This window comes from Motacilla alba, chromosome 3, assembly GCF_015832195.1.
Source record: "Motacilla alba alba isolate MOTALB_02 chromosome 3, Motacilla_alba_V1.0_pri, whole genome shotgun sequence".
NCBI lineage: Eukaryota > Metazoa > Chordata > Aves > Passeriformes > Motacillidae > Motacilla > Motacilla alba.
Window position 1 is genome coordinate 109,692,350 of NC_052018.1, and position 27,982 is coordinate 109,720,331.

Consider the following 27,982-nt stretch of genomic DNA (forward strand, 5'->3'; position numbering starts at 1 on the left):
TTTAACTTTTTAAAGTTTTAACAAACTTTGTCAGTTACCAATATATTAAAGGGGTTAAAACCACCTCTGAGTCAGCAAATGTCACAATATTCCTTCCTCCTTGGAAAGAATTTCCAGTTAATTGTGTTTAAATTCTAATCATAATATTAAGGCATTCTCCTAAGCAAGCATCCTTGGCTCCCAGAAAATCAGGTTCTGATTCAGGATATTTTTTATTCAGGACTGGATTTTTTTGCTCTTCATGACTTTTTAGTTGTGTACACGTGATGCAAGTACTCAGAACAACTCAAAAGTAGGTAATTTTAAGAGCTTCCTACACTTCATACCATAGTTTAAGCATTCAAGTGGTTCAGGTGCTCTCAGATTAATAATTATTTTTTCTGCTTTTTTTTTAGTCTTTAGGTTATTTTTGCAGTGATTACGTAGACTTGCATTGCTGTTTGCCGAATTCCATGGTGGGAATGTGCATTCAGCAGCATCTTACTCCAAGAATAGTCTCCTTGCAATTAAAGTGGTGGTTTTTTTAATTCGGATTTGCTCATTGGAGTGAGGAGTTAGTGTGATGTCAGCTGTGAAGCCCACAGTGCTGTGACACAAAGCCACCTATGCAGATGACATTTTGTAATTTTATGTGTATTTTTGTCTAAGCATTGATTCATGGGCCTGTGGCTGCTTCTGCTTTCTGACCCAAAACAAGGCTGTGGTGATTTGCTTTTCAGACAAGCAGAGAAGGAACAAACCCTGCTCTTTATTCTGTAAAACTGCTCCCAAAAGCTCAGGATGCAGGGGACAACTAAACCAATCTTCTACTTGTGGTCACCTCTACAGAGAAGCGGCACGGCAGAAGCTGCTGTGGGCAAAAAACCATCCTGCCACACATTGCAGTAGTTGTTTTTGCACAATTCCTCACCAAATTTATCTCTTGCTTGGGAAGACAGTCTGAAAACCTGAGGCTGATCTGCTCCAGAGCTGTCATCGCTGGGTTCACTTTCTTTGGTTGTGCTTTTCCCTTGTGCTCTGCTTCCTGCATTTCCATTATTAGGCAGCCACGGGAGATCTTGGGATCAAACACTTGTCCTTTACAGCCCAGACAGAACAAGCCTTGTGCTGCTGTTGCAGGTGGAGGCTTCACCTCCAAACGGGGCACGTTTGGGAGCGTGGGGAAGCTGGAGACCATGATGAGCGTCTCGTACGGGCGCGTGGAGGAGCTGGTGTTCTCTGGGGCTGCCACTGGGGACATCTACATCTGGAAGGAGACCCTGCTGCTGAGGACAGTGAAGGCCCATGATGGACCTGTGTTTGCCATGCACGCACTGGACAAGGTATCTGTCACCTTCCTTCACCTTGATTTTTGTTGCACTGATGGATTTTAGAGGCGTATGCGATTAAACGAAGCCAATGGGAATGAGTTCTGTTATTTGATAGACCTGGATTTGGAAGCACCCTGTTCCATGTACTGGTACCTGACCAGCAGCTTTCTGACCTCTGAAAATTCAGAATTTATTTCTCACTCTGCTCAGGAGTGTTGTTTTCATGTTTAGGAGAGTAATGGGTAACACTCATTGCCTCTTCATCCTGATCCCAAAAATATTTGTGCATTGCCAGTTTCCAAAATATGAAACATGATCTTTTAATAATATTATCATTGTGTCTTGGTCAAGACTTTAGATATCCAAAGGCTGTGGGTTTTAGTTAACTATTCCAGATAACAAAAGAATTCTCTTTCAGTTGCATCAGTACATCTATAAAAGAAATTATGGCAAAATATTTGCATCACACAAATGAGCTAAGGACAAAGTTTTGCCCCTGGCAATTTGAAGATAGATTTGATAATGGAATATCCCTTTTGAGGTTATGGTTTCAACTGTTGAAGTAAAGGATGAGAAGAATGTTAGCTATTAACATTTTTATATATCAAGGTCAATTAAGATCCCTGTGGCTCAATCTTTTCTGGCCCTAATTGATTGTTCCCAGCTTTCCTATCAATTTTTCTGTTTGATCTTGATACTGAATATCCTCTTCGCTTAGATTTTTGTTGGTTAGTTATTTATGCTCTTCTGCATTCGCTTGGCCCAGATAATCTACCCAGGGAATTAATGAGAGAATTGGTCCCTGATGCATTATTAGGACTTGGTCTGAAGCATCTGTTAAGTCAATTGAATTTGGAATGACTTGAGAAGCTGTTACTGCCAGCTACTGCCTCTTCTTAGGGTAAACCAGATTTTTCCATTGCTTGTTCCCACATGCAGGCGAATGTCCTGGTCCAGCATTGCTGTTTACAGCAGCGTGTGCTCCATATGGTTGCAAATCTTTATAATCCTACAAAAGCAACTCCAAATCTTGTCCACTCGAATTTTTCCCTCATAGGTACAGACTCCGGTATTTTGACACATGAATAAAAAGCGGGGGAGACTTTATTGTGCCTTTGGACGTGTCCTTTTGAATCTCTCCCATGAGTGCTGACATTTGTGTGTGTTCGTTCTCCTACTGTGATTGTGCAGGGCTTTGTAACGGGTGGAAAAGATGGAATTGTGGCCCTTTGGGATGATATGTTTGAGAGATGTCTGAAGACATATGCTATTAAAAGAGCAGCACTCTCTGCTAGTTCTAAAGGTATTGGCTTTCAGTGTGTTTCAATAAGGACTGTGGGCATGGAGGGTGGTAAATGGTAGTAAAAGGGTGAGGACTGGGTGTCTTACCAGAAGCTAAAGGGAGCAGCAACACGCCGCTTACTCTGTGCTGGAATGGTCTGGTTTGATCCATGTAAGATGTAGGTCTTGTATTCCTTGTCATTTAGAGTTTGCTCTGCTAGTCCCTCCTCTATTTCATGGCATTGAGCTTTGTTTTCATCAGTGAAATGATTTTAAGGAGAAATGTCCCCAGCCTTGAGCATGGCAGTTCCAAAGTGAATCCAGTTTCCTTGGCTAGCCACGTTCCCTGTGGTGAGAGCAGGGGCCCTGTGATGTGGGAAGACCTGTTAAATTCCCAAGGCCTTAGTGTGGAAGTCTGGAAAGAGATATTCATATGTAATCATAGCATTAGTCTGAGGTGCTCCTACTCCTGAGCCTCCCAGTCCCTGTCCCTGTTAAAGCAGTGAAATAGCAGTCATTGTATTGCCACAGTGCAGACAAAATCCCCTCCCTGTATTAGTGAGGAATCCATGGATTATCTGGCAGTTTGATCAGGCAGTTTTATCTCATGTTCATGATTTTGAACAGAATTGAATTATATATAAACTGCAGGGGGTATGAAATTTAAAAAAAAAAAAAAATTAAAATCTGGCATTCTTCAGGTTTGCTTTTAGAAGACAACCCTTCCATCCGAGCCATCAGCCTGGGACATGGGCACATCCTGGTAGGAACAAAAAATGGAGAAATACTTGAAATTGATAAAAGCGGGCCTATGACTCTGCTTGTTCAGGTACTGTATGGATCTCCCACAGCAATCTGTTTCCTGTATTTTTATGAAAATGCTGGTTCTATGGTATTCTTTTGCCAGTAAATTTTCATCACATGACGTAATCCTTCAAATTTTCTTGCCTGCATGACTGCCTTACTATCCAAGATGTGTGAGGTTGTGTTTTATAAAACATTAAACTCATTCACTAGTGCAGATTGAGAGCAGTAAGAAATTATTTAACCTTGATATGCAGTGCCAGCAAACTGTATGCAAGCTGAGGGAAAGCTGGAAAAAAGCAGGAAGAGTGATTAACAAGTTGGAAAACTGAGAATCTGAGGCAAGATGAAAACAAAGTATTATGTGTATTTTGGGCAAACAAGGATCTAAAAAAGGACCTAAACTTTGAGGATTAGCCAATATTAGGATTTCAGGATAAAGTCCTGTTTGGGGTGGAACTGTTCCCTATTAATCTCAAGTTTGGAAAGGAGAATATTGGAAGAACAGGCATTACAGCCAGTAATAGTGATGAGGAGTTATGGAAGAGTGTTTTAGACATCTGTTGGGGGGACAGAGCAGACGTTCAGGTCTTTTGGAATGTGAAAGCTTTGGAGAGAGGAGATGGTGAAGGCCTTACTGCCTGGGACTTGCAAAATGAGGCAGGGCAAGCTTAGACCCTATCACACAGCCCCACAGGCATTATTTCCTCTTGTGTGGAATGCTTTCCTCCAGGGCCATATGGAAGGAGAAGTGTGGGGCCTGGCAGCTCATCCTCTCCTCCCCGTGTGCGCCACGGTGAGCGACGACAAAACGCTGCGCATCTGGGAGCTCTCGTCGCAGCACCGCATGCTGGCAGTGAGGAAGCTCAAGAAAGGTAACTGTGCCTTGGCCAGGCCCTGGGGCAGCCACGGATCCCCTCCTCCTGGAGCAGCTCCCTCTCTGCCTTCGGGGCACATCACGGCCTTTAATTGTGCAGGCAAAGCACGCAGTCGTTAAGAAATTGGGAGCGCAGGAAATAAATTGTCTTTGGCATGTGTCAAGTCAGTGCAAAGGGAAGGAAGAAAAGGGACTGTAATCTATTGTAATGAATAATAATAAAATGAACTTCAGTCTCTCTTTTCCCGGTTTCGAGGGGAATGAGTTGACCTCAGAATCACTCTCCTCCCTAGGAATACTTAAGGCCAGTATGTTGCTGACATAAAAGAATTTCCTTACAAAGACAAAAGTACAATTTCCTGCATGTTGAGCACCGTCATCTTTTGCTGTCAATATGAGCTTTGCCTGTTAAATCAACTTCTCTAAAATTAACACTTTTCCTGCTCTCTCCTCTGTATAAAATTAGATATGTTGAAATGTTGCCTTCTCAAAATCACTCTTATTTTATTAATTCATTGATATCCCTCAGGAAATTTAAAATTGTTCATTTTCAGTGACAAATCTGGAGCACAGGAGCCCTTAACTGGCTGGGGGAAAACAGAGTTAAATTTTTTGGAGAGGTGAACTTGGGAATGGATAAGGATAGCTGTAGGAGAGTATGGTCAGGAATAATGCTGCGGCAGAGGTACACTGCCCTTAATGAATCTTTGAATTTTCTATCCAAATTTCCTTTCTGTATGTGTTTTGGGTGGGTTTTTTTGTTTCATTTCTGCCATTGGTGTGTTTAGAATGTGGCTGGAAGGTGGTATTCACACATAGACCTGTTTCAAAAGGGATTAAATCATCGTTGTCAACTCCAGAGCACCCTGTGACAAAGCATCCATCATGCATGTCTTTTTCAAGAGATAACAAATCTGTTTTAAAACGACACGCTTGATGTAGAAACCTTTCACTTGCAGTTCATTGATGGTTTTCTCAGTCCCAGCGTTTATGACAGGCTCGTTTCCGTGTGCTTCCGCAGGCGGGCGCTGCTGTGCCTTTTCTCCCGACGGGAAAGCCCTGGCGGTCGGGCTGAACGACGGCAGTTTCCTGGTGGTGAACGCTGACACTGTGGAGGACATGGTCTCTTTCCACCACAGGAAGGAGATGATCTCGGATATAAAGTTTTCACGAGGTACAACCACATGATAAGGGGGAAGAGGAGAGTTGCGGTTTGTTTCTCTTGTCTAGGCAAGGTTGAATGTCCCAAAGAAGACTGGCTCTGTGTGTGCTCCATGCCTTAAATACTTCACAATTCCGTGTGGCTGCACCAGAACAGGCCCGCCCCTGCCTGGTGAATTCACTACGGTGGTGAAAATCTCACCAGTATCAGTTAGATTTACCCTTGAATGACCTCACTGTCTCCTCCTTACAGAATCAGGAAAGTACCTGGCCGTGGCTTCCCACGATAACTTTGTAGATATTTACAACGTCCTTACCAGCAAAAGGGTTGGCATTTGCAAAGGTGCCTCCAGCTACATCACCCACATCGACTGGGACTCCAGAGGTAAAGTGTTGGCCAGAGTTGGAAATGCCCATAAAATGGAATCTCAGGAAACTGTTCCCCTCCAGTTATTGAGATCAACTGCTGATGCAAATGCTCTTTCCCCATGGAGCACTGTATGGATCCAGTGCAATTACATTTGTTGGTATCCAATTTCCTTTCCTTGCTGAGCTCTGCAAGGCAATCACTGCAAGAAGCTAGAGCCTGATGGTCCCAACTAATTAAGTCCAGCAGGATCCATAATGAGTTCATGCCAGTGAGCCTTCCCCAGAGCAGATGTGATCTGTGTGGGCCACCTGTGTGCCTGAGCTCTGTCCCTGCTGCTGGCCAGCCCCAAAACCTGGTGTGAGCCAGTGGCAGCAGCACTGCAGCATCTCTGTGGGCACAGCAAACTTCCCATCCCAGGACAGCTCAGAGTGGAGCTGGCTCTGCCAGCGCAGTGCAGAAGGGATGGGAGCTGGCAAAGGTTCCACTTTTGGCAAAGCTGCCTTGTAAAATTATTAGGAAAATTAATAACACATGCATTCATTTTTGACTTCCATTAGTGTGATGGTGAAATGCAAGCAAAATATTCCCTATCAGCAGAAACTGATTTGCTGTGCAACAGCAACTTCTTAAGGATGTTGGATGGTATTTAAAATATTACTTCTGCATGGAATCAGAGTATAGGACCCTTACAAGAGTGATTTTAAGCATCTGTGTTACTTTGGCTATGGATAACTCTCTAGAGGATAAGTTCTTAATTTACCCCCAGAAATCTCTTCTCTCAATCAAAAGAAAGTTCTTAATATTCATAATAATTACTAAGATTCATAACAAACTCTCCTTTTGTATCCAGGAAAGTTATTGCAAGTCAATTCTGGTGCCAAAGAACAGCTATTTTTTGAAGCACCAAGGGGGAAAAGACATATTATAAGAATTGCTGAGGTATGAATTGTGGGCTGGATTATTTTTACTGTGAAAATTAATTTAAAGAATTGTCTTCAAATGGTGTATTTTTTTCATTTTATAATGCTTTATTTACAATGGTTAGAATTGGAATTACTTAGTAATTCCACAGTGTCTTTCCTAGCATTTGTAAATGGCAGAATGTGCAGGTTTCTGCTTGTATCTCTGAATGGATTCTTGTTCATTTACTACCAGCCATTTGCCATAATCCCCTTCTCAAAGCCACCTGTTCTCTGTGGAACCAGTCGCACGTGGGCTGTGAACCACCTTCAAACAGCAGGCCCTGGCTTCTCCTGAAGCTGATTATTTGTGACATGTAATTCTAAATAACTACAAAATTGCCAATGTTTAGCACCCCGGAAAATCTTCAGAGAGATTTGTATCCAATCATGCTCTGCCTTGGAAAAACGGGAATGTTTAAAGTGTTAAGCCTTTTGATGAAGAGGCACAATTTGTATTAACAAGCTGGAACAGCCCACTTTCTTAAGAGCTAAAAGTATTAAAATAAAATTGTCAAACACAGAAAACTATACACATGAAACCAGTGTGTATTTGGTATGTTTGAAGTAAGAAGCCTTCTTTGGGGGAATTTTGCTCGCAGATAGAGAAGATTGAATGGGACACCTGGACGTGCGTGCTCGGTCCCACCTGTGAGGGAATCTGGCCCATGCACAGCGACGTCACTGTTGTCAACGCGGCCAGTCTCACGAAGGACAGAACCCTCTTGGCCACAGGAGATGATTTTGGGTTTGTGAAGCTCTTTTCCTACCCGGTGAAGGTAAGAAGTGTGAGTATTTCAGTGATGGGAAAGGAAAGGCAGGAAGGAGCTGTTCCTGGGTGCCGGGCTGCAGTGGGGGATTCTCTGTGCTGCAGGGCCAGCATGCCAGGTTCAAGAAGTACGTGGGGCACAGTGCCCAGGTGACCAACGTGCAGTGGCTGCACAACGACTCCGTGCTCCTCACCGTGGGCGGCGCCGACACCGCCCTCATGATCTGGACCAGGGAGTTCCTGGGCATCCAGGAGAGCAAGCTGGTGGACAGTGAAGAATCAGACACAGATGCAGAGGAAGATGGAGGTAAAGAGGATTTAATTCCGTCTTCCTTGCCTCAGTCAGAGATTCACACAGGTATTTAACTTGAAGCTTTGCTGTGCTGAATTTCAGTGTAAGGAGAGCTTGGTAGGATTTGTTTCCTTCCTTTCATTGTTGCAGACCTTGTTCTCGACTGTCCCACTATGAAACAAGGGTAGCTTGTTTTATTCTGTGTTTTATTTTTCTAAGGTTATGACAGTGATGTTGCAAGAGAAAAAGCAATTGACTACACCACCAAGATCTATGCAGTGAGCATCCGAGAAATGGAAGGCACAAAACCTCATCAGCAGCTGAAGGAGGTTTCAGTGGAAGAGAGGTATGTCCCACAAAGGCTTTTGCTTCCATGTGTGCCCTTTTTGCAGATCTCTTTTCATTCACCTAAAATTAGTCCTTAGAAATAAGACAGGAATTTTAGAATTCACCAGATAACGTTTTAAATGGTGTTCACACAGTACAACATGTTAATGTGATGGAGAAAAATGCCTGTATATGACACATCTCTGAGTGTTGTGTTCTCTTCTGCCGTTCACATGAGCGTTTATCTTCTCTCCTAACCAGTGTGTGTCTGCAGCAGAGCACTTGTGGTAGTGGTAAGCTTGTAAATATTTTGTGGTTAAGGCTTTGGGTGGTGCTTTTAATAAAAGATTCTCAGTCGCTTGTGATTGTGTTGGGTTGTCACTGTTCGAGCTGGAATTTCCCATGGCACGTGCTGGCCTTAGGCTGAAATACTCTAAAAGATTAGCCAGAAAGGGAACAGTGGTGCAGAGGAGAGCAAAGAGAAGAGGTAAGAGCTGAGAGCAGAGGCTGAGTCCAGTGAAACACAGACCTAAAGGAGGGGGTGGGAAAATCTGATGGGACCAGAACAGGAGCATCTATAACCAGTGGAGTAATTCCCCCTCAAAACCTGGAGCAGTAAATCCCTGCCTGTGAATCCAGCTGGTGACTCAGCTGTGAATCCATTTTGTCTCTTTTGATAGAGTATTTTCTTAGAAATGATCATTCTTTTATCAGGAGTTTCCCTGCTCTTGCCCCTCACTGGGCACTGACACAAAGGACTGCCGTGCGTTAACTGCATGAAAGAATTCCAGCCCAGTTCTGTTATTGCAAGAGACAAAATGCAGTTAATAATATTTTCTAATCTCATGTAGGCCTTGGAAAAATAAGCTTCTGTGTTTAGAGCTCTCAAAGAATGCAGTGCTGGACATCTTGAACGGAAAGTAATTAATCATTTTTGCTCAGTAAATGTGCAAAACAGGAGAATCGGGTGTGAAATGTTTTTCTTCTTACTGATCATGTCCCACGTTGCACCCATTTTTTTTTTCATCACAATGTTTTAACAGTACCATGCAGGAGGAGGATCAGTGATTTTTACAGTACAATGTTGGACCATAACCTTCTATTCTTCCATTTCTTTTAAGAATATCTCTTTTCCTCAAATAAAGAATTTGTTCCTCCATCTTTCTACAAAAAGGCATAGTGTATCATCTGGTAAACATAAATGTTTGTAAATTGAGTTAAAAAAAGGAAAATTGTTATTTTATTTTGGGTGAATTACTAAATTGTTACAGGAATAATAAGTGGCACTGGTATGGATGTTTTGCACCCTGTACTGTCCAGCTGTTTTATTCTGCTGTGGTGATGCTGTGCTATCAACAGTTTTGTACTTTGTTTTAATCTAGGTTAAAAATGAACCCTTGTCACTGTCCTTCCCATATTTTCTGCTTGAGAGTCACAGCTCTTGTGTACATTTTTATCTCTTCTTTAAATTACAGATGCTTCAGTACAATCACACCTTTGGTATTTGGAATTTGCTGTTTTGATTAACCTGACAACAAATCCCATAATTTGCATATGTCACTTGTTAAGCAAAGATCAATTCACTTCCCTGTCTTCAAGGGATTAATATAAATAGTGAGAATTTATTGTGAAATAATCAGAAGTGGCAACTTTATGGCAAAATGTCATCAAAGTGTTTTCTGAGGGTGTAGTGATTGGTTAGGGCCTTAGGCTGTGAAAGGTGCTGGGGTTTGGGTGCAGTAAGACAGGATTCATGTGTTGGCTACTGCAAGACTGCAATTCCTGGTCACAGGGGGACAATAAGGGCACAATTCCTGCAGAATCTTGGCATCCCCAGTTGGGAGAGCCTCAGGCTAAAGCTGGCTTCTCTCAGAAGGTGTATGAAATATGAGGGAAGCTTTGTAGCTGTGTCAAATTCCATTTTTTCTGAGAACAAAAAAGAATGTAGCAGCTGGAAATGGGTTTGTCTGTCCGTGACAAACTTCTGAAATCCCTGGCCTGACTTTTCTTTGCACCTCCAAGGGTCCGAAGTGACAGTAGGTCAATCCAGGTGAAATGGAAAGTCTGCAAGTACGCAGCTATTCATGCTGAGGGAAATCCTAAATGGTCAGGGAAATCTAAGGCCAAGTCAGCAGGCCTTGGGGCTGTGGAGACTTGAAATCTCTGTGCACAGGGCTGAGTGAAGAGGCAGCAAGGAATACTGGAGGTAGCTCTCCCAAAGCTATAGATTTTCTGCCAAAGGCACAGCTCCCTCCCAGCCCCTCCAAGTTTGAAGAAGGGAACCCAGAGATGTGTTCCACTCTCTTTCAGGCAGGTACGTAGGGAAACCTGGTAGGATTTTGAGGGGGAAGTTTTTTCTGGGAGAAATATTCCAGATCTTTCCCTTTGTGGTGGTGCCATATGTCTGTCTGAAGACCCCAGTGATTGTGCACTTAATGGCTTTCGTGCACTGAATATTCTGGCACTGGTAACTTATTGTCACTTACTGTCCACGTGTTGAAAGCCATGGGACAGCTGGGAGGCTGCTTAGAACAGAAACTGTGAGTAAATCCCAAGGCCTGGAAAACTGCTGGCCCACTTCACTGCAACATCTGGTGAAGGTCTTGGAGTGTCCCCCTTGCTCTATTTTCATTGTGGCTTTGAGAAAGGAAAAATTATGAAGGTGTAATGAGAAGAAACTCATAATTAAGCAAGTTTAATTTAAGGAAAGGGGGGGAAAAAAGAGAAAAAACAAGTTTCTGGTTTAAGCAAGAAGTAGGAATAGGTGGGGCTGCTTCTGTGAGCTGCTCCTTGGGGGCAATGACTTGGAGCTCGCTGGGGTTTTTTCTTTTAATAGTCATATTCAGAAGGTGAAATGTTGCTGAAGTTACCTTCCAGCTTATGAAATCAAACACGCTTCAAAGGTGCTGTGTGGCACCAACGAGACACGTCCATCTTTGTAATCCTTCTGTTGGCTGGAATAAGCTTGCAGGGGACTCTGTGCTTCTCTGATAGAAAGTGGTGAATCTGAAAACCTCCAGGTGCATCATTCCTCTAGAAATAACAATTCATTGTTCAATCAGGAGGAGTTTGATCTCAGGAGCTGTGATGGGACTCCTGAGAAGATTGCAGGTGTAGGGTGGGGAGCTGAACTGTGCAGTGATTAGTACAAACTTAGGAGTAATAATAATAATGTTTTCCTTTAGAAAAGAAAATGAGAGGCCTTTAGGAAATTCATTTTTCCTGTCTAACTCAAATGTAATTAAAATAATCATGATTCTGCAAATATCTTGGAGGAGTATAGAAGTTACATGATAGATTTTACTTGCAGGATTTGAATCAAGTCATGGCCTGGTATTTTTGGGGGGATCCAACATTTCCTGTCTCTCTCAGCAGCTACAACTTTGGGATGGCAAAGTGACAGGAGAGCTGCTGCTGAGGCAGTTTTAAAATGTCTTGCAGTTGTATTGGTGCATTTGGTTAAGATCATTAATTGATTGTTGTTTCTCTCTCCTCTCCCTGACCCTGTTGTTTTCTTCTTCCCCCTTTCCATGTCTTCCCTCCTCTCCTCCCCACCCACCCTTGCCCTTGTGTCCCTTTCTGCCCCTGTGGCTGGCACCCCTTGCCGTGCCCGTGGTCAGGAGCGGGGTGCCCTGGAGAGGGGCTGCAGGAGCCGTCTCGCGGGGTGGGAGCTCCCAGCGCGGCGCTCCCACTCCTCGGGACCCCCTGGCCACTGGTGGGACTGTCCCAGACAATCCAGGACAATTGTAAGCTCTGCTGTGTGCCGCAGAAGAATTGTGCTGTTTCACAAAAGGGCCGGGTTTTGAACTGGGACCATTTAAACCAAGAATTGATACCATGAGAAGTAACACGAGCTTGCTGATGACTGTATTCATGTTACTAATCTCAAAGGCAGAGACGTGTTTGCATTTGGCCTCCTACTAACCCCTAACACACCCCCTGCATCTGCAGCTCTCCTTTAGCTCGATTTGCATGATTCCACGTGAACCTGGTGATGGGAAGTCCTCCAAAGCAGGTGGAATGTGTAGAAAACAAGAAGCAGCATTAGCATGTTTGTCTGGTTTTCCTTTTGCTCAGCATCCTGGCTTGTCTCACTCTCCATGAATTACCCACCTCAGAGCCTGGTCTCTGTCATGGCGTTTGCCTCATGTGTCCTGATAAAGGTGAAAAGTTAAAGAAGTTGAATGTTCTCTCTTCAAATGTTACTCTTTAAATTATTGATTTCTTTAAAGCAACATGAGCTAACTTATATAAGCTTCCCAAATAGCCCCCACAAGCCTTTGCACCATGAAGTGAATTATTCGATCCATGGTTACAGCCTTGGTTCCTGCACCTTTACACACACACGTCTGTGGGTGCAGAGCAAAAGCTCTGAGTGTGAATCTGTTGTGTTTATGTGTAGGTGGGGACTATTCAAAATGTGTTTGAAAAAAACACATCCTTGGGATGGAGAAAATAACTTTGGGCTTATTCCAGCAAAAAGCCCCTCTCTGAAAATGAGGAGCAGCATTTGGAATATTCACTTTTACTTTCTCAACGGCATTATGTCAAGTTAATGCACCCTAAATGCATCTGACAGCCTGCTGGTTTCATCCCAGTTGTCCCCGAGGCTTGTACACTTTGTGACTGGGATTTGTCAGTCCCTGCCAAGCAGCTGAACTCAGAGTCAATCTCACTGCTCCCACAGGTCAGCACAGAGCTGGCTCAAAGGTCTTCTCCGTTTGTGTGACACTTGGGGGAGTGGAACTGAGGGATGCCAGCGCTGCCACACGTTCCCAACACCTCTCTCTCTGAGCCTGAGTGCTCTCTGCGCTGAGGGGGTTGTGAAATACTCAGCTTTTCTCAGGGCTGTAGTGCAGGAGGTACTCCAGGGCTGATGGAAAAAGCCATGTTTCTCATGTTCTGTCATGCAGAGGGAGGATCTGCTGCGTGTGATTGGTTCAGTGCTTGTATTTACACAAGACAGCTTCAAAACATGCTGGAGCTTATGCAGGGAAGAACAAAACAAATGGAAAGGGCTCTGATCCTTCAGGGTGTGAGGGACAGCAGGGCCAGTCTGTGGTACAGGAGCTGTTTAGGGAACAGCTTCCCAAGGTGCTCAGAACAAAGGCCGTCAGGTTTCGCTCCAGGGATTGCCCTCCTTACTAATGGCTGTAGTGCTTGTTCCACTGGACACTGAGCTGGAATGACCTGGCAATGCAGTGACCAGCTGCCCTGACAGGCTGTGACAGCAGCTGGCCTCACCATATGTCCTGCAGTATTTTGTGATTCTTTTTGAGTTTCTGATTTTTTTTTTATTTTAAAGAGTGCATCAGCCTAAATGCGAAGTTCTAAATATTGTAACCTTGTAAGGCTTTTTCAGTCCTTTAAAAATGTAATTTACCACTGATGTTTCTCTCTGCTTCTGTTTGAGCTTTGCTTTGATCTGCTGTATTTGAGAGCAGGGTTCATGTTGAATCCTATTCTTTTTGTTGTCTTATGATAGCTACAAAGTGTTAAGAAAAAGTAACAGCAGGAAAAGTTGTATGTAAAACTCCTATGTATGTTGGGATAGGAAAATCCAAGGGTTTAGAATTTACAAAATCTTTTAATCCCTTCTCTGGGAAGGGATTAAAAAAAGCTCGAGGAGTTTTGCAGCAGTTGGGGGCACTTGGGAGTCCTCTCCTGTCCCTGGTGAAGGGCACAGTTAAAAGCTGCTTTTGCGTTTTTTCTGAAATGAACAGTATATTTTTTGAACCTTGGATTTTTGTTCTCTTGCCCAATCCAATCCTACCACCCTTTCCTCTCCTTGAACGTTGCTTTCTCTTCTCAGGAGCAGTCCTGCTCATGTTTGTGTGGATCCAGTTGTGTTCCCTCTTCAGTCTGCAGCCATATAAATCCATGTCTGTCTCCCTTTTGGGCTTGAAGCTTTTCCCCACCCATTGCTGCTGGCTCAGCCTGTCACCTTGGTTGCAGGACACTCCTGTCCATCTGTCCCTGCCCCAGACCTTGTTGGTCCCTTTCCTGTGATGCTTTTCTGGAGCTCCCATGCTGTTCCCATTGGCCTTGGAGCAGAATGTTTGTGTTCTCCCCAGTTTATTCCTGCTGCAGTCAGCATCTCCAACCAGACAGCGATTCTGGCCTGTGACCTGGAAACAGGAGCTGGTTATATTCCCCTCCCATAGAATTTATCATAACAGTTTTTGATCTGCCTTTTCTTTTGACCTTTCATTTCCATCTAAACAGCTCCAGCTTTTTTCCCCTCTTAGTTTGGCCCTGCTCTCTAAGATCACATCTTTTTCTTCCCTCAAGGTGCCCCATTCTTCCAAAACCCCATTCCCTCTTCCCCCCAGCCCAGCTCTTGTTGTGTCCATCTGTTGTTCTCCATCCTGGTGCTGCCTGTTCACCCCATCTCTGATTTGGGCTTCTCTCCCCCCGTGGCTGGAGGGAATGTTCACTCCACTTTTCACATTTCTGCATGAAGGTGGTGCTGAGGTTTTGTCAGTTTGGATCTGGACTTCTATCCCTGACTGGCAGCTGCGTGTCCTCGTGTGAGATCATCCTCGAGACTGCCACGAGTAACAGAAACCTTCTCTGCTGTATTCACAGTACCCAAAGAACTGAAACCCTCTAATACCTGACTGTGTCCCATCTTTCCTGGAGCTCCTCCGTGCCGTAACGTGATCTAAGCGCGCTTGTTTGAAACTGCTGCCGAGAAACCGTTAATGCTTGTGTTATGTTTTAACTTGCTTTCCTTTGGAGGCAGGGAATTGTCAAGTAAGTACTGATGGGGAGCCCAGCTGAGGCCTGGGCTGCTGGGAATGTGCCATGCAGGTTGCACAGGTCCAACAGGGCGAAGGGGTGTCACTTGCTGCGGTGCAAATTTCTTGTCTTGGCAGTGTCATCTTCCGTGTCAAAACTAGATGTAGTCACAGGCTTGTTAAAAAGTGAAATGACTTCTTACAGTGTTTCAAATGTGCTGCTTTCCATTTGTTTTATTAAGATGGTGATGAGGCGGTGAATGCACCCGTGTGTGTATATATACATGGCTGTGTATATATGAATGCACACAGCATCTGTGTCTGTGTGTGCTGTGAGTAGGTATCTATAAAAGTCTGTGTGTGTGTCCAAATTAAGCCTCATGCTTACAATCTGGTGACTATCAAGCATGTCACAGTGGTAGTGTTGTCTTGCTTTCATGAAGTATTTTGGCTTGCTCTTGTCATGAACTTTGATATTCCTAGGTAAAGAAATGTAGAAATGATCCAGTTTGAAATAATACTAAAACAGAAAAAAGCACATAAGAAAACAATTATTTTCCTAAGCGCCAGTTCAGAGGCCCTCATAAATCTGGGCTGAAATGAAATGATGAATTTATTTTGTAAGGCAATTAAGTTTTGTAATAACTTCCTCTGCCCCTTCCCTGCCGGTGACAGCACCGCTGCTCGGTCCCGCTCCACCCAGGGTCACCCCAGGGGACTTGAGTGACCACTCTCTGAGGAAGTAAAGGTACTTGTTCCCTGAGGACAAGGCAGGACAGGCTGTCCTGGCGGTGACTTGGCCCCCTCACAGCCATTGTGGGCTAAATTGCAGCTGAGCTGAGATAGAACAATCATCCATTGTGTACAATCTCAGCACTGCCTAGGAAACTGTCAACTTCCTACCAGTTCCCTCCCTGTCAGGCTCCTGAAAATAAACCAACCATGGAACCCCGTTCTGCTCTGGTGCAAAGTGTGCAGGAAGCTTGGATGTAGCTTCCCTTTCACCTCCATCCTGCAGAACCTTTAGCTGCCAGGCTGCCCGGGGATGCCGGGTGCGATGGTTGCGGGTCTGTGCGCTCTTTGGTTGCTGTTGTAGTTCTCGCTGGCATGCTTGGATAGCACGTGTCGTGCCCGAGGAATGACTGCTGCGCTCTGAAAGTGCTTGTGCATGAGTCTCGTGCTCAGAAGTGACTCCTAAACTCTATTAAGTTTCTTGCTTGGCTTTATTTGCTGCTTACAAGGGGATCAAGGTAACTCTTTCACTCTCTTCGTGTCATGGGGTCACCTGCTCGTGTGCTTGTTGGTCCTTGCTGTGCTTGAGGCGTGGGTCAGACTGGTTACCTCCAGCCTTGCTCTGTCTCAGAGCTCAGCTTGTCCTGCTGCTCATTCCCACAGGGCTCAGTCCCCACTGTGCTCTGTCCACCGTGCCTTTTATACCTTCCATGAAAAATCCAGCTCCAGAAAAAGCAGCTCCCTATACACAAAAGGGATTTCATTCTTCTCCAATTAATTTTTTGCAAAAGAGGAATTATTGGTAGTTACGGTCTCAGGACAGGAACAAATTTCACAGCGTGTGGAATGTAATAGCAAGGTCACATTTTTCTGGAATCATAAGCTCTGGGAATGCTTTCCACGTGCTCCCCTTAGCTCTGTCCCTCTTCTTCCAGCAGGATCAACAGCAGCAGCAGAGGTTATCTGGCCTTACAGACCGTTTGCACACATCAGATTTTTGTCTCAGCCTGTGTTCTGCATCTATCTCTAGCTACTTTTAGCAACTGTAATTATATAAAATAGCTTTGCTGGCCTCAATCTCCCAAATTCCCTTGGATGAATGACTTGTGCATTTAAATGCAACCATTTTATCTTCAATATGATTTTGAGAAGATTTTATTGAAGGCATGTCAAGGTTTTGGGATGGGGTTTCTCAGAAGAAGCAAGCTGGGCAGAGGTCAACTGCCAGCTGCAGAAATTACTTCAGATCATTTCTGAAGGCACCAATTTGCCATCATTTCACATTCAAGGATTTTTCCATGGATTTAAATCATTATGGTTTGGGGTCTTTTGAATGGTGTAAGGTTGTTTGTTCTGCCACTCATCCGTGATGTCTACATCAGTGTTTCTGCACTTTCTATCAAAAAGTGCGGGATTTTAATAATTTTATTGTACAACTCTGAAAAGAGCTCCTGCAGGGGCGACTGTCCATTTGCTGCTCACACATGCTGTGGATTTGAAGGTTGTGTTTAACTTTCAAATATATCGACTGTCTCCTTTTTTAAATATTCTTTTCAGGCCACCTGTGAGCAGAGCTGCTCCTCAGCCTGAGAAACTGCAAAAGAACAATGTCAACAAAAAAAAGAAACTGGTTGAGGTCAGAATTCATATCTTTGCTATTTCTTTAAGAGTAACACGTGCTGGGTGAAATCCATCCCTGTTTAGTCTCAGTGAAGGGCCAGTACAATCACAGAGTGTGTGCATTGCCATGCTCCCTGCTCAATCCCAAGGGAAATACATCCAGAACCAGCACTTTGGCCCAGGAAGAATCCCGTGTGGGGTTTTGAATGATGGAATTTGCTCATTGACTTTGGAACTTCCCTTTCTCCCCAAACAACTTGTTTGAATTCCCACATAACAGGCAGAACCAGGAATATTCTGTGACCTGTGTGGACCATTTGCAACACTTGGTCTCTGGCTAATTGGGATTGTTCCCAGTGAGCTGGGATTGTGTTTGGGACAGTCATTAAGTTGGGCTTCAGGGCTCCGAGGCAGCTCTAACAACAATCCATTAACCGTGCTGGGTTCCTGGAGGAAATTTCCTTGGCAACTGCTCATTGTAAGCTGCAATTACACCTCTGATTAATGTCTTAATTACAGAGTTACATATAGCTTGCCCTGGCTTCCTCTAAGGACTTTAAGGTCAGAATTTGGTCTGTGGACATTTGGTAGTTTGTGAGAATGATTTTTGAAAACTCTGCAGATAACTTGTTTAAAATATCTGATGCCCTATATAAATATTAAACTGTGATGGGGAGAGCAATAAAATCCAACCTGTTCCGTGAGTTGTATCTGTTTGGAATGGGAATTTACAGAACCGGGACATTTATAGCCCTCTGAATAATTAAAAAAAAAATAATATTAGTGCAGTGCTTTAGTTGACCAATTAAAGGTTGTTGATAGCCTCTGATAATGTTATGCTTTAATAAATGAGCAGAGTGGGGATAACTAATTATTGTTTTGTTATTCTATTGCTTCTGTGAGATATTTGTACTTGTGTAATTTCGAATTGTCCTTAAGTAGTCCAGGCTCTGAAATCTTGTTTTTTCTTCCATTTCACTCTTGTTCTTTATGTTTTCCTGGAGCAGGAGCTGGCTTTAGACCACGTGTTTGGATACAGAGGATTTGACTGTCGCAACAACCTCCATTACCTGAACGATGGTGCTGACATTATTTTCCACACAGCTGCAGCAGGCATTGTCCAAAACCTCTCCACTGGTAATTCCACTTGAAAAAATACTCGGAGATAAAATAGCTTTGTAAGGAAAATATTTTTGATTGCAAGTCTGAACTTTTTAATATTGCTGTGGCTTTCCCTCATTTTGCATCTTGATAAATAGCACAAACCCACTGTAGGTGCCTGTGGGGACTCCAGTCCTAGGCCAGCCTCTGGCCTGTGGGCTGGGAAACAAGGATGGCCCCATCTGTCCTTTCTGGGCCCTTTCCCTTGGGAGGGCTTTGCCTCCCCTTCCCCACTCACTGCCTCGATTCCCTGGGGTTTCACTGGGCTTTGCATTGGCGGTTTTGGTGTTTCTTGCAGTTGTGGCTGTGGGCTGATTCCCTGGCTGTACAGATAATGTCCTAAATATTGCTTTTGTATCCACCTCTGTGTGTGGATGCTCGTGTCCATAGTGCATTTGGGAACGGTGCCTGGCAATGGGAGCAGAGCAGCCACGGGCAGCCTTAGTGGCCCCTCATCCCCCACAGAGTTGTAACAAGCTGCCCCAGTAGTCTGTGGTGGCTCTTCCTCGGTCCTGTGCTGACTGAAATCCTCTTTGGATGGCATTAGGTAGCCAGAGCTTCTACCTGGAGCACACTGATGACATCCTGTGCCTGACGGTGAACCAGCACCCCAAGTACAAGAACGTGGTGGCCACCAGCCAGATCGGTACGTGCTCCCCCAGCAAAGCTTCCCTCACACTTGTCAGGGCGCTGCTTTATTTGGGGCTTTTCTGTGGGGAATTTTGCTTCTCGTTTGGTTTGGAAGAAGTAATCGAGCTCCAGGGTTTTCTTACTGTTTCAATTCAGTCTCTGATTGTGAGTAATTGGATTTTAGAGTTAATTGTAGTGTAATCATATTTCAGAAGGCAAACTTTGATAAACTGCCTAATTATCTCAATAATCTGATTTATAGAGTTCCTTCTTTCCTTCCTGTGTCCAAGGCACTGTTTAGCAGTGAGAATACAATGAGCATCATTTTCTCTGCAGGAATACAGGAGCTGTACAGAAAAGGCCAGAAACAGAGAGAGAGATCTCGGCAGAAGTTAGGGGACAAATCAGGGGACAGCTGAGAAACCACACGTTTTTGTGTGTTTATTGTTTCCATGGAGGGTCCTGCAGGTGTAAACATTGTATGGGGAGTGCAGGATGAGTTGTCCCAAGCCTCGAGAAGGATCTGCTGCCCCTCAGCCTAATGCTGAAATAATTAACTTTATGGAGGAGAACAGGGTTACAACGTCTCCTCAGCCTATTCTGGAAGGAGAATGGAATCCATAACTGGAGGACAGGAGTCACTTAACAGGGGCAGGGAATGGTGGTGATGAGCACAGTGACAAACACGACCCCTCTGCTGCCTGTCCTGAGCACGGTCACTGCAGCTGGAGTGTGGAGGGAGCACCCAAACCTGCTCGTGGTGCCAGAGCTGTGCAAAGCACTGATTGCTGTTCCATGGAAAAGGCTAAAGGTCCTTTTCCTAGGCCTCAGGAGATCAGTGCTTCTGAGTTTGATTCGACACTTTGTATAACTAGAGATTCACTTCACTTTTGAATTTAATAGTTTTTAAAACCTGCATGCCTGTAACATTTCTTTTAGATACCATTTTTAAAACTTAAAAGTACTAAATATTGTTGCAATATTTGTGTATAAAAGCCAATATACCCAAAAAAGTTCAACAATATTCCTGCTTATTTGTTTTGTTGATTTAATCCATATCCATTTCCAAGTTTTTAATTTTGTTTTCCTTCTGGTGCTGATGCTGGCACTTCAGCACGAGCCACATGACTTATTTCACCTATTGTTTTCCCTTGGTGCTTCCTCATTTGCCATTGCTCTCACAATGCAGGTGACATGACAGAATTCCCAGGTAAGGCTGATTTGTTTGTGAATTTAGCAGAGTCCTGTACGAGTTCCATGTTGCCTCGTTGTATCTGTGTGACCCATGGATACAAGTGAAACATCCGCAGGCAATTTCTTTTGCATGAGGCTCTTCATGAATGTTACGTTGTTCTTTTAGAACTTGTCTGACTTCATGGACTACAATGATTCCCCTCCCCGTGTTTTGCGAGCCGTTTTGATTTCTCTTTGTTTCCCAGTAGTGCTAATCTTCAAACAAATCCAAACCCCCAACTACTGTCTGTTCAGGTTAAATGTTCTTGAAAAACGCCTGGTTTGCACTGAAGCTTTCCAGAATTCATTGTCTTTCGATGCCTCTCTCTGCCCGCAGGTACAACCCCCACAATTCATATATGGGATGCCATGAGCAAGCAAACCCTTTCCATGCTGCGCTGCTTCCACACCAAAGGGGTCAATTACGTCAACTTCAGTGCCACCGGCAAACTTCTGGTGTCAGTGGGGGTCGACCCAGAGCACACCATCACCGTCTGGAGGTGGCAAGAAGGTACACACCAGGGGGAATCACGTTCCTTCAGCCTCAGAGCTGTGCACAGTGACTGGCTTTGCCTTGCAAGTCTTTGGGCTTTTGTGGCCCCATTCTGAGCATCCCAGTTAATCAGTTAAAGATGGCAAAGGGCTAGAAAATATGAACAGGAAGATAAGTTTTAAACGAGTGGAAATTAAGGAAGCAATGACGCTTAACGTAAAATTACATGAACTAAGGAAAACGATTCCTTTTCTTTCCAAAAACACTTTGAGTACTATGATGGAGATAGGCCTTTGGGAAGTAATTTCTAGAAAAGAATAATCTTTGGAAATGATGGAGGGGAGAGGAAAAGTGCCTCAGCTCAAGAGTGTGTCCCTGTGCATTTTTCAGCAGACGATAGCCAACATTTCTGTGTTATTCCACTGACCCAGGAGAGAGATTGTGCTATGAAGGCCTTAAATCTGCATTTTCTAAATCTGTGGGATGCCATGGAATAAGCAGGGACTTTGGGAGTTGCGTTAAGATGTTTGATACACTAAACAGTGTTGGGATTTGCAGCTTTCAGCATCTGGGGCACAGATCTCTAATCCAATACCAGCTCAATTTATTTGATAAAATCACATCAGAGCTGAATTTCTCAGGTGAATTCAGCTTTGTTTTCATCCTTTCCTCATTAAACCAGGGGCTAAAGTTGCCAGTAGAGGAGGACACCTGGAGAGGATCTTCGTTGTGGAGTTCCGCCCAGACTCTGACACTCAGTTCGTGTCCGTGGGGGTCAAACACATGAAGTTCTGGACCTTGGCTGGCAGCGCTTTGCTCTACAAGAAAGGAGTCATTGGTTCCATGGAAGATGCCAAAATGCAAACCATGCTCTCCGTTGCCTTCGGAGCAGTGAGTTCAAATTACCTGCTACAGGATTTTACGTTACCTTTGTATGAAACCTGCAAGGGTCAGTTTTCTTTGCTGAAATCCAACCCAGTGCTTGTTAGTGAAATGTGGATTTAAAACCTGTGCACCTTGAGATCCTTCCCTGAATTTGCTGAGCACAATTGGATGAAAGTCTTCTCTTAAGCTCTGTGCACACCTACTGCCCTGGCTTTTTTTTTTTTTGCCTTTTTTTTTTTTCCACTTTGCAGGTTATTTACCTGTTTAACTTAAACTTGATCTGTTATTTCCTGTATCATTTTTTCTGCTTATGGTATTTAGTGTGACACACACCAGTGATACCACCAACGGTGACAATCCAGTGTGGTCGTTAAGCACTTTTAAATTTAATTTAAAGAATTTTACTTGAAGCTGAACAAAAATGCCGAGGTGTCTGTTGTATCAGAGATTGCTGCTGTCTGTTGCAGAATAACCTCACGTTCACTGGTGCCATAAATGGAGATGTCTACGTGTGGAAGGATCATTTCCTGGTCAGGCTGGTGGCCAAGGCTCACACAGGACCGGTGTTCACCATGTACACGACTCTGCGGGACGGGCTCATTGTTACTGGAGGGAAGGAGAGGCCGTAAGACACAGGCTCTTCCTAAAGTGCCAGCTTCTGTCTCGCTTGTGTGGCGTTTGTTTTCATTATTTATCCAGCCCCCAGAGATAAATGGTCTCTGTGCTGCTGCAGCTTCACTCTCAGTTTTGCATAACCTGCCCAGGTGGCTCAGTAAGTGAAGGACTAAAGGAGGATCCTTGAGGGTCACAGTGGCACAGGTTATGCAGCAGGGAGATGCTGAACCTCTTTGGAATTGTTCCAAACACCTGGATAAGCTCTTATTGCCTGAGCTCCTGCTGTAAAATGGAGTTCTCTTCATTTGTTAGTTCTGTCAAACTACAGACAGCCTCTCCCAGTGGAGATGCTGCAGGTCTTGGGATTACCACAAAAACAGATTTGCCAAGGAACAGAGATTTGAGATACATGGCAAGAGAGCAGTTTGGTTTGTACAAACTGTGGCACTGTTTAAACATGAAGTGTGAAAGCATTTATTATTATTATTATTATTGTTATTATTATTATTATTATTATTATTATTAATAATAATAATAATAATAATTTCCCATTGCACCATAATAGCGATATAGAGTGGAGGGTGGGTCAATGTCTGTTTAGTGATTTAAGCAGAAAAATACTGGTGGGATTTCCATGTGTAAAGGAGCCATCCAGGTAACACCAGGCCTCCTTTGCAGCACGAAGGAGGGGGGAGCAGTGAAGCTGTGGGACCAGGAGATGAAGCGGTGCCGAGCCTTCCAGCTGGAGACCGGGCAGCTCATCGAGTGCGTGCGCTCCGTGTGCCGGGGCAAGGTGAGGAGCGCTGCTTGCCTGAACTTCTGCTGCTTCTTTAAAGTCACAAAACCCCCACTGGGAGTTACTGAGAGGCCGTGAGTCTTGGTGGAGTGGAACGCAGCAGAAATAACGGAGTCATTTGACTTGCTGCAGTCACTCTTGCTGTGTTCAAATTGTGCATGAGAAAGGAGCGGTGGTGCTGCACAGGGTGGGACCTGTCCAGCTGAGCGCTCCAGGGATGGTCTCTATTTCATTTTGACACATTCCTTGATAACACCACCACTGAGGAATGTTGTTTCATATTTCCAATCAAGTAGTCATTAACCAATTACAAGCTTAACCTGTTTATGTTTTTCCAAGTATTTGCCAAGGAAGCTCTGGCTGTTTAAACCGTGGCAGTTACTGTTACACTGACCGCCTCTCTCCACTCCTTTCCTTTGGCTACAAACAGGGGAAAATCTTAGTGGGAACAAAAGATGGAGAAATCCTTGAAGTAGGAGAAAAAAACGCTGCTTCAAACTTGTTAATTGACTGTCACATGGAAGGAGAAATCTGGGGCTTGGCAACTCACCCCTCCAAAGACATCTTTATCTCTGCAAGCAACGATGGAACAGCCAGGATCTGGGACCTGTCGGACAAAGTGAGTACTGTGAACGTAAAAGTGTGTGATTAGAAAGGAACATTTTATCCAAACATCCATTTCTTCAGCTGTGCCTTTGAGCAGCCCTGGAATGACAGCAGGGTTTTATCTCTGTTCTGAGCAGGTTTTGGTCATGTTTGGCACCAGCACTCCCAGAGGAATGCAGGGATTTACCAACACACCTGCTCATGGAGTGCCTCTTGTTGGGCATTGTTTATTTTGATCCAAATCTGCAGGTTGGGGAATCAAGGAAGCATTTTAATTCTACATTGCCTGTCTGGGTGACACAGACTGTGCTGTCACACATACAGAGCCCCTGCCCATCATTCTTCCTTCCTGGCAGGCACAGCTCCCTCTTCTTCAGAGCCTTCCTTTGGAACTCTGCATGTTGCCTCAGGGATTTTTCCAAGTCAAATTGACTAACAACAACCATTTTTAAAAACAACAAATAAAACATTAAAAAAAAAAAAAACCAACAAAGTTTTCAGCTCTTTTGGCCAGCATAAACCTTTCCAAAACCTTGTTACCTGAGCTAACAGGAAAATTATTATAAATACAACCAGCTAGGTGAAAATGCAAAAGCTTTTGAGGACATTTCCACGTATCAAATGAAATGGCAGAGCTCTGTGCCACTCAGCAGTTGCCGAAGATGTCAAAGTCACCTTTGAAACAAATTAGGAAATAGATTTTTCAGCTTGTTCTGCTAAATATTCCTTTTCTGGTGTGAAACTCGATGTCAGTCTACGAAATAATGCAAACATGAACCCCCCCATCCGAATCACATCTCTATTTTGAAGCCTGCTTAGCGACATATGCCTGGTGGGATGTGAGTCTCGGCGTGACATTTCAGGTTTATGTTTAGAGGGAAACAGAGTCGATTTGTTTTTAATTAAGCAAGTTTTATACTTTGTGTTTGGAAGCTCTCGGTGTGCTGGGGAGGTGTGAGCCTGTTGCGTGTGTCCCCGCAGAAGCTGGTGAACAAGGTGAGCCTGGGGCACCCCGCGCGCTGCGCCGCGTACAGCCCCGACGGCGAGATGGTGGCCATCGGCATGAGGAACGGAGAGTTCGTCGTCCTGCTGGTCAACAGCCTCAAGGTCTGGGGCAAGAAGAGGGACAGGAAGTCCGCAATTCAGGACATCAGGTAGGAGGTGCTCAAAATCCACAGCCCCGGCTCAGGGAATGGCCACGGAGTGCCAGCTGGATTTGCAGAGGTTTTGTAAGTCTGTGTTTGTTGAAACCTGTGTGAGCTGGTGAAGGGCACTGTGGTGGGGCTTTAATTCAGTTACAGCCACACTGCACAGCTGTAATTACGGGAATTAATGCTCCAAATCGCAGTGCCTGTTGCTGACTCACAGGGAATTGGTGTTGCTCTGCACACTGTGCTGTGGCTTTATGCGAGTGCAATATTAACATGATTTAACCACAAGCAATATAGAATAGAGTCCTGGAATGGTCTGGGTTGGAAGGAACCTTAAAGCTCATGCAGTCCCACCCCTTGCCGTGGACAGGGACACCTTCACTATCCCAGCTTGCTCCAAGCCCTGCCATCCTGGCCTTTGACACTTCTAGTCATGGGGCAGCCACAGCTTCTCTGGGGAACCTGTGCCTGGGCCTCACCACCCTCACAGGCAACAATTCCTTCCCAATATTCCATCTAACCCTGTCCTCTGTCAGAGATATCCTGAGTCTCCCTTTTCTCTTAAGCATCAAGTTTTGCTTTGGGTTCAGCCTTGCTGTTGATAGGTTGTGTTTTTCATTTAAAAAAAGTTACTGTCACGTTAGCATGAGAAGCAAAAGCAAATCTTGCACCAAAACAGCCAGTGACGTCCCCACTCCGTGTTTTGTTGTCTAGGATCAGCCCAGATAACAGGTTTTTGGCAGTGGGCTCACAAGAACATACTGTGGATTTTTATGATCTCACTCAAGGCACGACCCTAAACCGAATTGGCTACTGCAAGGACATTGCCAGTTTTGTCATCCAGATGGACTTCTCTGCAGACAGCAGGTACATCCAGGTATGTGTGGGATAGCCCCCGGAGTGCTCGGGTTTATTGGGCCACCATAAGGAGGCGGAGGCTCCAGCTGCGCTAAGGGCAAAGCATTATCCCAGGTCAATGGAAGGGGTACAATGCTGAAAAAGAAGCTGTGGATTATAACCATATGAAAGCAGTTCTCTTCCTCCCTGAGGCTGGGATGTGTGTGAGAGCTCAGTTGTTTTAATTAAATTGTTAATTTGAAGGGGTTTCCTTCAGAAATGTTTCTGATTTAGTAAAATTATGTTGAGATAAAGTAAAGTGTAGAAGTGAGAGAAAATCTATCAGCTCTGCATGTGAGCATCTCCTTCCATCATCATCCTGTAATATTGTTATTCCTTCATATAGCATGTGATGAATTCTAGATAATGAGGAAAAAAGAGAAGTATTATCCTAGATGTTTAATTGCTGATAAACCTGGTGAGACTGCTGGAAATTTTAAAGAAAATGATGTGTTTATAGCAGCTTCCAGGTTTTTCCTGTCCCACTTGCAGGTATCCACAGGTGCCTACAAGCGTCAAGTTCATGAGGTGCCACTGGGAAAGCAAATCACAGACCCTGCAGTCATAGAGAAAATCACCTGGGCCACATGGACCAGGTAACACGCAAGAGGAGCGTGGGGCCAGCACTGGGATCAGGTCACAGCTTTGGGGCTGTAAATGCTGCCATGTCCCCAGGGCCTGGCAAACCTGCGAGTGCACCCAGGCTCTGCTTCCTCAGCTGACACCCTTGGGGTTTTACACGCAGCTCTGGCTGTTTGGTGTCTGTAGTAATTAGCGCTGTTAATTACACCGGGGGCTGTCAGAGCCACAGTGGCTCATTGCCACTCATCCCAGGCCCCTCACACGGCTCTGGGCCACTCCAGGTAGCCTTGTCCCACATCAGCAAACACCGGCAGCACGGAAGGCCTGTAAATGTGCACTGATTGTATGAAGGAGTTCTGAGTGTCATTAAAATGTCTTTCCTGATGGGGATGAGCACCGGGATCCGCCCCCAGCCCTGCAGAGCTGTGCCTGTGCTCTTCCTGCGAGAAGTGGGACGGGCCAAAGGCAGAGCTGGCAGTGGGTGAGAACCAGGCAGGGCTGGGAGAAGGTAAATGAGAATCCTCCTACTCTGGCTGCTCTGCTGGCATAAAAATCTGCCCCAAATTCCCCATTGCAGAGGACTCCTGGCGGCTGGTGGGAGGGGGCAGATGCCTCTGGCAGTGACTCTGTAGGGAAATGATTACAGAGAGCTGAAGCCAGGAGCAGAACACCTATTGGTGAGAAAAATGGACATCGAGCCAAGCATTCCCTCATTCAGGAACTCACAGCTAAGGGAACAGTGCAGTCAGAAATCCAAGGGGAAGGCACATAGAGACCAGAGCTACACAAGGTGCTGGTGTAGAATGATGCCAGTGGTTTAATGGGAAATAAACCTAAGGATTAATGGATAGAGATTGCTTAAGAATCACATAAAAATTATGTATTACTGTGGTGATCTCCATGATGAGCTCAGGCCAATCATTTAGAAGGGACAATTTTACTTTAAATGTGGCAATTTTTTATTACTGACCTGTGTTGGCTCAGCCCCCTGAGGAAGAGCAGCAGCAAGTTAAGTGTCATGGTCTAATGCATTTCATTTACCTTGATTATGGAACAGCATTCTTGGAGATGAAGTCATTGGGATCTGGCCACGAAATGCAGACAAAGCAGATGTCAACTGTGCCTGTGTGACCCACGCTGGCCTGAATATAGTCACAGGAGATGACTTCGGGCTGGTCAAGCTGTTTGACTTCCCGTGCACGGAGAAATTTGTAAGTGCCTGTTTTATTTTCACCTCAGCAGCTTTTGCTTTTCCCAAACCCCTCAGCACTCGGTGTCACAGCACCCAAGCAGCATGGTCCATCCTCAGGAAGCTCTTACAGCATCCAAACAGCACGGTCCATCCACGGGCAGCTCCCAGGGAGCAAAAAGGCCTTGGGGTCAGGACGGCTGTGGGCACAGAGCTTTGCCTGGTGCCATCCCTGAGCTGCTGTCCTGTCCCACAGGCCAAACACAAGCGGTACTTCGGGCACTCGGCGCACGTCACCAACATCCGCTTCTCGCACGACGACAAGTTCGTGGTGAGCACCGGAGGGGACGACTGCAGGTAACGGGCTGGCACTGGGGCAGTCACACACAGGGACACAGGGAGCCAGGCACACACACACAGAGAAAGGGACACAGCCACACAGGAGTGCAAACACACAGACACCACACAGCCACACTAACACACAAACACACTGCACACACAC

General features: G+C 44.9%; 1 protein-coding gene across 10 annotated transcripts in view; it reads left to right on the forward strand.

Moving 5' to 3' along the window:
- Window positions 1-27,982, forward strand: part of EML6 (EMAP like 6) — an 88,442-nt gene that overhangs the window by 56,997 nt on the left and 3,463 nt on the right. For 2 of the 10 annotated variants that reach the window (XM_038130463.1, XM_038130466.1), the window contains exons 18-43: window positions 1,120-1,322; window positions 2,502-2,613; window positions 3,293-3,420; window positions 4,129-4,270; window positions 5,294-5,446; window positions 5,687-5,818; window positions 6,654-6,742; window positions 7,365-7,541; window positions 7,637-7,838; window positions 8,043-8,169; window positions 14,892-14,906; window positions 16,132-16,140; window positions 17,180-17,258; window positions 18,250-18,379; window positions 18,951-19,049; window positions 20,223-20,243; window positions 20,604-20,777; window positions 21,442-21,650; window positions 22,112-22,269; window positions 22,938-23,052; window positions 23,486-23,674; window positions 24,643-24,815; window positions 25,527-25,689; window positions 26,202-26,305; window positions 27,349-27,502; window positions 27,737-27,837. In XM_038130463.1, the coding sequence (XP_037986391.1) occupies window positions 1,120-1,322; window positions 2,502-2,613; window positions 3,293-3,420; window positions 4,129-4,270; window positions 5,294-5,446; window positions 5,687-5,818; window positions 6,654-6,742; window positions 7,365-7,541; window positions 7,637-7,838; window positions 8,043-8,169; window positions 14,892-14,906; window positions 16,132-16,140; window positions 17,180-17,258; window positions 18,250-18,379; window positions 18,951-19,049; window positions 20,223-20,243; window positions 20,604-20,777; window positions 21,442-21,650; window positions 22,112-22,269; window positions 22,938-23,052; window positions 23,486-23,674; window positions 24,643-24,815; window positions 25,527-25,689; window positions 26,202-26,305; window positions 27,349-27,502; window positions 27,737-27,837 (3,358 nt within the window). Of the gene's footprint in view, window positions 1-1,119; window positions 1,323-2,501; window positions 2,614-3,292; window positions 3,421-4,128; window positions 4,271-5,293; window positions 5,447-5,686; window positions 5,819-6,653; window positions 6,743-7,364; window positions 7,542-7,636; window positions 7,839-8,042; window positions 8,170-14,891; window positions 14,907-16,131; window positions 16,141-17,179; window positions 17,259-18,249; window positions 18,380-18,950; window positions 19,050-20,222; window positions 20,244-20,603; window positions 20,778-21,441; window positions 21,651-22,111; window positions 22,270-22,937; window positions 23,053-23,485; window positions 23,675-24,642; window positions 24,816-25,526; window positions 25,690-26,201; window positions 26,306-27,348; window positions 27,838-27,982 lie in introns of all 10 variants that reach the window. The other 8 variants (XM_038130456.1, XM_038130457.1, XM_038130458.1 and 5 more) reach the window with 7 other exon arrangements.